Below are 10763 nucleotides of genomic sequence, written 5' to 3' on the forward strand. Positions count from 1 at the left end.
TTTTGCTCAATACGTGAGAAAAATTGCAGGACGAGTATTTTTCGTCTTTTAGGCAATAATATCATTGTTTTGTGGCGTTGTCGTTGCCGTAACCATCGTTGTTTCTTAAACTCCTCACTGTTTTCACAAGCGCCAACCGAAAACGAAAGATTCTTCGTCACTGTGTTCTTCCATGAACGCTACAGTCCTTTCCTTCTTGTTAGGCTCATTGAGAGGGTTAATCGTAGCGCAGTTCTTATCCACCGCCTCCTTCTTTTCCACGTTTCCTTCATTGAACCCTTCCTTATTATAGTTATCCCGCTCGCGAAAAACGGAGGCGTCGGATTGGGTTGGCATCCGTGTGGTTCTGTCGTCCGTTTTGAAGTCTTCCTCAGCGCTCTCTTCATGTCCTAACACGATGTAGAGTGTGTAACCACTTGAGATTACGTAAGCTATAATCAATACGGCCAAAGCGCGAGACACATTCACGCCTGTTAGCGCGAAAGATTGGCTGCTTAGGTCAGATGCGCAAAAATACCACCCATCTTTCAATTCCTGCCCCTGGAAAGTGTCCCTCTCTTCGTTAAGGGAGATCGAACACCTCGAGCGAGCAAAAAGGCGCGAAACCCTTTTGAAAGCTGCCCTGACAATGTATGTGATTGCGTTACTAACAAAGGCAAAGATGATCGACATATAATAATCACCGCTGGTCGTTTTTCGTGGCGCTGAAGTTTGGGACGAGAAATGATCCACTAGTTTTGTTGACAAAACTATGCAAGCTAGAACCCAGCAGGTTGCACAAACAAGCCTTATTGCTACAAGGGGAGATTTGCTGCGGATTCCGAGCGTATGAAGCACAATCAATAGGCCGGTCTGGACAACCGCAAGAATTCCAAAGAGGGTTTGCCACCTTGCAGCCTTGTTCATTTTGCAACACTGCGTAACTGTATTCCAACTGTCACTCAAATATTCTGCAGATGTTGCATTCACTTTGAAGCACTGCCAGCCTCCATGGCGGTCAAAAGCAAATTCCACTTCGAACAAGAAGAAAATGGCGGCCGAGATTAAGAAAGACTGCGCTATCCAAAGAACTTGGTCCATTTGATGCAGATGGAAGTTTACCTTGAACAGGTAGTTGCTTCGTTGAATACAGAAAGGAACACGCGTTGTTAAGAAGCCTTTGGTTTACCTGTTGATGTCAAGGAGGTATTGTTAATCGTCACATGACCTGCCACCTGCTTGTTACCTGCTGGCGTTGACAAGGCTTCGTGAGGATTGATCCGGAGCCCGGCATTCGAATTTCGAATACAGTTTACGAGAAAGCCAGCCGCAGGTTTCATGGCTGGCAGGAGACACATATGATAAGCAAATGTTTCGACAATCTTTTACTTGGATACAAACGTGAGTTTGGACAATGTGCGAGCCAGCGAGACATGTGAGCCATGGCTGCGAGTCAAGATGCGAATCACACAGTTATTGAAAGCTAACCGTTTTAAAATGGATGCTTAGACTTAATAACAGTTTATCCGCGCTATTTGATATGGGTGCTTAAACTTAAATGCGAAATTTGCATGGCTCGCAGATTGTTCAGCCCCTACGAACGTTGAATAGTTGTTTTTACAGGCTTTTAATCGCAATGGGAATTCACTATAATCTTATCCCAGAAACCTGCACGCTATTGGTCAGCTAGATAAATTACTAATACAAGATTTGAGATGGTGAGAAGTCTCCAAAGCGAAGTTATCACACCTTCCTATTAAAAGTGTTTCAGAGTTTCGTGAACTTAAGATAAATTTTCCAAACACTTGCACCAAGTTTTCTTCCCTTACAAAGATCGCATACCTCTATCTATCTAGTTACCAGTCTCTCACTAAGAATTAAGTAACCGTTTCTTCTAAAGACATGTGCTAGCACATCCGAAACGTAAAATTCTATGAAAAAATGAAACTCATAATGTTTATCACTACCGTACAATTAATGTTTTTTTATCAAGCAGCGAGCTCTTCGTTTTAGTTCTGTGTTGTTTTGGATATGCTGAAACCATTCTCAAAAGTTGGTGAAGAAAGCTGGGTGAAAGTAGTCCTAAGAAGTATAGCCTCCCAAGCAGACACACTTTGGGCTTCGGAACGCGTGACGAAGCCCAAAGAGTGTTTGTGTGGGAGGCTAAAGAATACCTGTTGTTGGTGACATTTACTGAACTTTTGACAACATGAACGGAAATCAACCTCAGAGTCAAGTGCGTGTGAGTTGTTTCGGTGAATCTTTTGGCTCTTCTGTTCATTCGACCCGATTGGTCGGTAGAAACGTGATATACCAACTACCATTTCATTTATTACAAAATCTTGTTATTGGGTTGTCAAGTCAGTCGTGAAATTTTAAGCTGGGAGGACTGCGATCGATGCGTTTTAGTCCGTTGGAGGACTCGACCTTTGCCGTTATATGACTGTTCTGTTCTTCTCGAAAAAGCCACAGGGGCGGATCGAGGGGAATGCTGCAGGGGGTGCGTTTGTTTTTGGTTTGAATTTTTTTATCAACTGTCTAAAAAAAGGGATTTTTCTTTTTTTGGGGAGTGTAGTTAAAAAAACAGGGACTTGGGGGTCTAAAAAAGAAGTAGACATCATTCCCTCTCTTCGACTCACCTACCCCTACATGAACTCCTCCAGTACCTCCATCCTACCCCACCCTTCCTTCACACATCTATCCCTTCCCCCACCCCCAAATACCATTTATGCCAACTCCCTTTCCACAACACTACTCACAGACACTGCATATTTCTCAAGACCTCAGAATAATTTATAGATGAATATTTTATTATTCACCCCAGGCCACTCTTGGTCCAAAGTTTGATATATTCACAAATGTGCAACACAACACCAGAGCCTGTAGCCACATGTGGCAGAATCACACCAATGCAATTGCTTACATGAAATAGATTTCTATAGAGAAATAGAGGAATTGAAAGGCCACCTAAAGACAAGAGACGCACAACAAAATTGTTATTTCAAAGATGATTTTTACAAGGCCAAACATTTCTTAAAAGAAAAAACGGAGAAACAGCTTTGCCTTTCAGAAAACAAGGATTGATATAAGCCAAAACAATTAACAAAAATGGACCAACATATGATAACTCTAAGGAAATGGGTTACAGGAACTCTTCACAGGAAACAAAGCCAGAATGTAGTTCCAAAACAGGAACTTTTTCAAGTCTTGTCCCATGCACACAGTTGAATTACAGAAAATTTGCTTCAAGTAATTATGCAGAAATAGGCCAAAAAGTTGTCAACACGTCCATTCCATGCACAGAAAATGCCCAACAACCAATGGCAGCTCTCTTTGATAGAGACCGACTTGATTGTAAAATGCCACCCTTGTACCCCAACATGCTTTTAGAAAAAAATAACTGAGATCAAAAACCATTACGCTTGAGAAGTGACCAAGTTTGGAGATGTCCAATGACTTATTTCTCCTACAACATTAAACCTGTGTAGTGCTACTAATCTTACTTTCAATTATTTCAAAGACATTTCCTTTACATTCAGCTTGTAAACAGGCCATTTTGTAAAATGAGTTATTTCCTTTCAAGATAAATTCTAGTTTATTAATATTGTAACAGTACAAATAACACCATTGTTACGTTTAATGGTAATGTAGTTACTTTCCAGTTGTATACATCATGTACTGCTCTATTTAATTGAACATCTGGGAAACAAATATTTATAATTCTTTTATTATACAAGTTATATTGCCAAAGGAATAACTAAAGAGTATCACTGTTTTTTTTTTTCATTATGAAAGTAGTCCTACTTGTTAAAGACAGGAAAGGGTTTAGCCCTGACGAAGGGCTAACACTTGAAATGTCAACTTTCAAATTTCTTTACAGTGATCAATTTACCATATTAACTCAGTTGATAAACCCTTTTCCTTATTTCACTTCCCCACTGACACAGCACCACAGCTTCTTTACAAACTAAACCCCTGTATCCTACGTGTGAAAGAATGCGTTACTTCCACCAACCACAAGCCAATATTCTTAACCCTAATCACTAAGCTGAGCATTTAACCGTAAACACTAAAAGTTATTGTTCACATGCATAAATAATTGTTATTGTCTTTGATAGCATCAAAGATAACAATCCATCATAATAATCTTAAAATGATTTCTCTAGTTTATTTTATACATACTCCATAAAATTAATTACAGAAAGATATCCAAATATGTTAAAAATTGCTCAAATATGTTAAAAATTGTTGGCAGTGTTCTAAAAAAATTGACCAGTTTAATTTAAAAGTGGTTTGAAAAAAAAAACAAAAATCCACCTTGGAGACAATATGGATGGACTTACATGACGTATATACGTGGGAGACCATACGGATGGACCTTGTATGGTGTTTGTTTGTTTTTAGCTATTTAATAATTTAACGTTTCACTCCCTATGAACTAAACTTTTGCATCAGCTATGAAATTTGCAACATAATGCACCCCCTATGTATCTTATATACAGATATATATAACTAGGAATTTGTAGCGTAGTTGCTGGTTCAACGGCTGTCGTGTCCGTAAAATTTCAACTCGATTCTGTGACTTAAGTGTTTAAATTCATTCTATCTGTATTGTAGCATTATGTGATCAGCCCTTGTTCCCTGCAGTCTAGATTTCAACATGTTATCAAACCCACCACATTTTACTGCCGTAGGGCCTGGGTTTAACTCAAAATCTCCAAATAATAGACACCTCTTTGAGCACAGTTATAGCATGTGGTTGCTCTTCTTTGGATATATTAATGAGTATAAAAACTTACCTGTCTCTGAATATACTGGGCATTCTTTATAATTCATAAAATTTCTGTGTAACACTGATGATGATGGTACTTTGTAGACAGTATTGTTAAAATGGCGGCCAACAAATTACTCTCTTGTCTTTGTGCTAATCATCCCCACCAGCCTCACTTTGGAGCAAAAGGTTCTTTTGAATTTGCTAACGAGGCTAGTGAGGATGATTAGCACGCGACAAGAGAATAATTTATTGGCCGCCATCTATAACGCTAGTACTGTTTTTCCTTCTCGGTGTTCTGCATCTTAAGAAACGAACAACTTTTCTGAAGGTTTTTCTCAAGGGCACTCAACGAAGGTGTTCCGCAGTAAAAATTCAGCTGGCTGGCAAGTTATTTACTTTAAAGGGGCACTGCCGTGCTTAATTTTCTGTTTTTAGGTAAAAAATGGGTAAAAGTCTAAATTGGTACTTAAGCTCACACACTTACAACATTCCTGACAACCTGCTGACAAGATATGAAATGTACGTATGGCACAAAGAGCTATTCCACAAAGAGCTATTCGTAATTAATGTTTTTCTGTCTCTAAACTTGAAAAAAGTGGCCAGTTTTTTCAAGTTTCAATCCTTTTCCATCCTCTCCATCCTTGGCTGGAAACAACAAAGAATAGCCTCAGTGCACTTCAATGGTCATTGGCAACAAAACTACAGCATTATTGTGTGGTTTTCATTGATGCAGGGACGTCGTTACTGTTTTAAACTTGGAATAAAATAGCGTGACACTGCCCCTTTAATACCCTTTCGCTGAGAAACTATAAATATTTTTAGCATTTCAAACCGTGCTGGCTGGACGAGAACAGGAAGTGGGGGAGACTGGAGGAGACCTCGTTCCCGAGAAGCTTACTGCTGGTTCAACCTATCTAATGTTGAGAAAAAAAAACCCTGTATTGACCGGTTTGGCGAGCGGTTTAGATTCACGAGGTTCTTTGCTGGCTGGGAAACAGTGACACAAAGTCGGCTGGCTGGCAGTATCACTCACTATCTAGCTGGGAGCTGGGATTTTGCTCATAATCATCCTGGGAGTGCGAAACACCTTTTTTTCAGCAAAATGAAAAAAAAAAAAAACATTAAAATATGTTTTATTATCGTTTTCTTGTAAGTTTGTGCCTATTATTATGCATTTTGGAACTAATTTTCGTTGGGTGCCCCTGTTTTCTTTGCCAGTCTGGATGGTTCCCCTGTCTCTTAACCCTTGCAGATTGCAAACGTGATCGAATTCCAGGTGTACTGCGTAATTGCACATGACTCACAGATGCATCATACATATAAATATCACAATCATTAGTACAATTGTTATGATCACCAAACCCAGGCACACCAGTCATATGTGCTCCATGCAGACTGACATCACGGGTCCATGTGTTCGTTTTGCAACCAAATTTCAATCAATAGGGAGTTTAAGCGAAGATGACGGCTACGGCAACGAAAACGGCAGTCCAAATATAACTTAGCGCTATCGCAAGTATTTCGCGGTTATTCCGTCTTATTCACTTTGTACAATGCGGGCGAACTATCCTATAACTGGATGGATACGAACGGTTTTAGAGTCAAAACAGGAAAGGACTGTTTCGTGGTTATATGCTCACGTTGTCGTCAAAACCTAAAATTTGGTGATTTCACGTTATTAGGGAATTAAAGAAACCACGACGGCTACGGAGACGAAAACGTCACTCCAAAATATAACTTTGAACTGTTTTAAGTATTTCACGGTTATTCCATCTTGTTTATATTATTCAATGTGAGTGAAGTGTCCTAAAACTGGATTGGTACAGACGGATTTGAAGTAAAGAGTGAGACTGAAAGATTCACGGTAGTTTGTCCACGTTGTCGTCAAAACCTTAAATTTGGTCATTTCACGTAGTAGTTTTGACGAGTACGGAAGAGAAATGTTTAAAAATGCGTGCCGCACGTGCAGCATGAGCATTTTGATTCTTTTAACCAATAATATTACTGCTTTTTGGCGTTGTCGTTACCGTAGCCGTCGTCGTTTCTTAGACTCCCTGTTGTTTTTTGGAGTACGGCAGAGAAATGCACGGAAATTCGTGCTGCACGTGCAACACGTTCACTTTTCCTTTTTTAACTAATCATATTCTTGCTTTGCGGGTTGCCGTAGCTGTAGCCGTAGCCGTAGCCGTCGGTCTTTGCTTAAACTCACTAATGTTTACACCGTTGCTGGCTGTAATTCAGTTTAAGCTTTAATGTCTCCAACTGGAGGTTTTTTGTTCCCAAAAAGGAATGTTTCGCATCCCGAAGGATGTTATTGCTTTCCCGAAGGAAATATTTTGTTCCCAAAAGGGAGTGTTTCACGTCCCGAAGGACAGTTACAGCTTCCCGCCAAAGGTTGAAATATTTCTTTTCCAAATGGGAATACCTCGTGCCCGTAGGACGTTATTGCTTTCCCAAAAAAAATTTTCGATTTCCTGAAGGGAAAAAGTAGATCTCTGACAAGAGCTGTTGTTCGTCAAACACTTTACTTTGGGCTGATGACGCTGCACAACTGCATGACGCAACAGTCGAGCATTGTAGGGGCCAAATAAGCCCAACGACTGTGTAATCGTCATACTGCTTAGAAATTTCTGCAAACGATCGATCAACCTGAAATATACTTTACGAAGAAACTCTGGAATTGACAGAGCACTCATACCACATGGCACATACACGTTCATTGCGGCTTCCAAAACAAAGATGAATCGGTAGATATCGACATTTTACATTATAATCTGACTAAATCACGTAAAGAAACGATTAAGAGCCGTGGCCAAGTACATGACGTACCCACCCAGGGTACCCATATGCATCGACTGACATGACGTACCCACCCAGGGTACCCATATGCATCGACTGACATGACGTACCCACCCAGGGTACCCATATGCATCGACTGACATGACGTACCCACCCAGGGTACCCATATGCATCGACTGACATGACGTACCCACCCAGGGTACCCATATGCATCGACTGACATGACGTACCCACCCAGGGTACCCATATGCATCGACTGACATGACGTACCCACCCAGGGTACCCATATGCATCGACTGACATGACGTACCCACCCAGGGTACCCATATGCATCGACTGACATGACGTACCCACCCAGGGTACCCATATGCATCGACTGACATGACGTACCCACCCAGGGTACCCATATGCATCGACTGACATGACGTACCCACCCAGGGTACCCATATGCATCGACTGACATGACGTACCCACCCAGGGTACCCATATGCATCGACTGACATGACGTACCCACCCAGGGTACCCATATGCATCGACTGACATGACGTACCCACCCAGGGTACCCATATGCATCGACTGACATGACGTACCCACCCAGGGCACCCATATGCATCGACTGACATGACGTACCCACCCAGGGCACCCATATGCATCGACTGACATGACGTACCCACCCAGGGCACCCATATGCATCGACTGACATGACGTACCCACCCAGGGCACCCATATGCATCGACTGACATGACGTACCCACCCAGGGCACCCATATGCATCGACTGACATGACGTACCCACCCAGGGCACCCATATGCATCGACTGACATGACGTACCCACCCAGGGCACCCATATGCATCGACTGACATGACGTACCCACCCAGGGCACCCATATGCATCGACTGACATGACGTACCCACCCAGGGCACCCATATGCATCGACTGACATGACGTACCCACCCAGGGCACCCATATGCATCGACTGACATGACGTACCCACCCAGGGCACCCATATGCATCGACTGACATGACGTACCCACCCAGGGCACCCATATGCATCGACTGAGCCGCCTTCTTCGACCTTCTTCAGAGAAATGTATTCAGCAAGTTACGGAATGCAAATATATAGAAGATGTCATTGTTCCAACCTCGTCCCCAGGGCCTTCTCCTCTGCGATTTTCAAAATGGCGGCTCGTCTGGAGAAGACCCTGGCCAACGCTGAACTCACGTGGTACAAAATCTCCAAAAATCTTGGAGATTTTTATCACGTGACATTTTGAGAAAGACCAAAACAAAATGGCGGCGAAGCATCGCGTGGGAAGCAAAACACCGGTCAAAGAACGCTTTAAACTAAGTTTGTACACGAGGCAGTGGTGGCTTCGCAGTAAGATGAAATATTTTTACGGACGTTTTAATTCTGGAGCAGGAATTTTGCGCTTTAAAAGTACGTGAACAAAAATCCAAAAAAGTATCTCAATACAACGTTGTGAGCATTTGTAAGTTTATTACACTTTCGTACTCACTTTATTTAACTGTCATTGAAATCAGATTGAACATCAAAGAGAAAAACTCAGCTGCTCTTAAGTACAGAGTGAAAAACTCTTTGTGGCCTCGTATTACTAAGCTTATTTAAGCAAGATGATCGAGTCACATACTCCAACTTGCTATGTGAACATGAAGTAATGAACTCTATATAAGCTTATTTTAATTAGTCTGACTGAAATTAAATTATCGATTGATTGAATGATTTCCTTAATTCACAGGCATCGCTTTTTATTAAGTCTAATTAACAGAAGTTATTAAATTGAGTCTTAAGCTAATTATACACATGCAGTATACAGTTTTAAATGACTTAAAAATATACTCTAATGATCTAAAAACAGCACTACACACCCTGGTAATTGACCCTTTTTGGATCAACAGGTATGAAAATTTATATGATTATTAGGCTTTGGAGTCAATTAAAAACTTAGGGGCAAAGAGAATCTAATTTTTGCTGAAACTTACGTTGTATAGGTGATATTCTATAACCTATTTCTGGCTGATACTGTAATCTGAATGTATATAGGAAAATGTATAAATGATTAGAAACAATCTGGAAACCCATTTTCAATTCCTTGCTGAACCACATTTTCACTCAGTTCCTTAATCAAATGAAATTATTGCCTGATAACCCAAGGCTATATTGTTGTTAATTTTTCAGTTGGGCTAGTGATGTTCTTCATGCCCATAAATTTTAAGTGACCTTTTTGGTGATGGGGGGGAAATACTTATGTTTTTTTCAAACTACTGAATTACTTTAAGAAAACAAATAATTATTTCAATTGTTAATTTATTTTTTATTGTTTAACCTGGGAAACATGTTTGACTGTTATGTAAGTATATCCTTTTTGCAGCCCACAAACTACAAAACTGATTTCCTTGCACCGAGTTTTTGCATGAATTGTTAGGCTTTGATTTACCATTGTCTAACCACTTAATTCCAGTAAACTATGTTTGCCAAAATGACCTGTTGCATTGTTCTCTTTATCAAATGACATCTACAGAATAACACTGAGAATGAATTTATCCAAAGATGTGTGTTGTTGAATTTTAAGTGTAAAATGGAAGAAAATACTGACAGTGTAACACACTTACACACACTACATTTTGTAACAACCAGTTCAAGTTTAATAATAATTATTGCTTTATCATTGAAATTGAATTGCTTGCCATAAAAAATAGTGTTTGCAAGGCATTCAGTGGCAGATCCAGACTTTGAACTAAAGGGGGGTGGGGGGTGGTTTTGTGTTTGTCTTGCCTGCCCAGCCGGCTTTCCCTCCATCTGTGTTCTTTTCTATTTTTACCCAAAATAGGGGGTGGGGCAGGCTTCCTGGACCCCTCACTGGTATTGCATGCCATTGATCACTGAACAATAGTTCTGTAAAACAGACATATAATTGTTTAATGTTTCTCTAACACACATTTGGAGGTTTAACAGGATTGGCCGAGAAAACAATAAAATAAACAACAGAAACAATGGCCTATTCCTGAAAACAATAGAGGTGGATGAGTCCAGGAGCAAATAGAGGTTCCGAAGAGGTGGGTGACTACTGACCATTTGTACATTGTGTGGGTGAGGAATTTGTAATTTGCAACTTGTTGTTGCATGTTGCTGGTTGATAATAATCACTGCTGTGACCAAAGAAACAATCTAATTTGGAAACAGTAATGGTAG

The 10763-nt window shown here is 40.6% G+C and overlaps 1 protein-coding gene across 1 annotated transcript in view; it reads right to left on the reverse strand.

The window, feature by feature from the left end:
• LOC138004056 (uncharacterized) overlaps positions 1 to 4916 on the reverse strand; it is a 7537-nt gene extending 2621 nt beyond the window's left edge. The window contains exons 1-2 of the mRNA XM_068850457.1: positions 4779 to 4916; positions 1 to 1168 (exon numbers count right to left, since the gene is read on the reverse strand). The exon at positions 1 to 1168 is cut by the window's left edge and continues 2621 nt beyond it. Coding sequence (XP_068706558.1) covers positions 124 to 1080 — 957 coding nt within the window. The 5' untranslated portion in view covers positions 1081 to 1168; positions 4779 to 4916 and the 3' untranslated portion in view covers positions 1 to 123. The remainder of the gene's footprint in view (positions 1169 to 4778) is intronic.
• Positions 4917 to 10763: the final 5847 nt, after the last annotated feature.

This window comes from Montipora foliosa, chromosome 1 (genome assembly GCF_036669935.1).
Source record: "Montipora foliosa isolate CH-2021 chromosome 1, ASM3666993v2, whole genome shotgun sequence".
NCBI classification, from domain to species: domain Eukaryota; kingdom Metazoa; phylum Cnidaria; class Anthozoa; order Scleractinia; family Acroporidae; genus Montipora; species Montipora foliosa.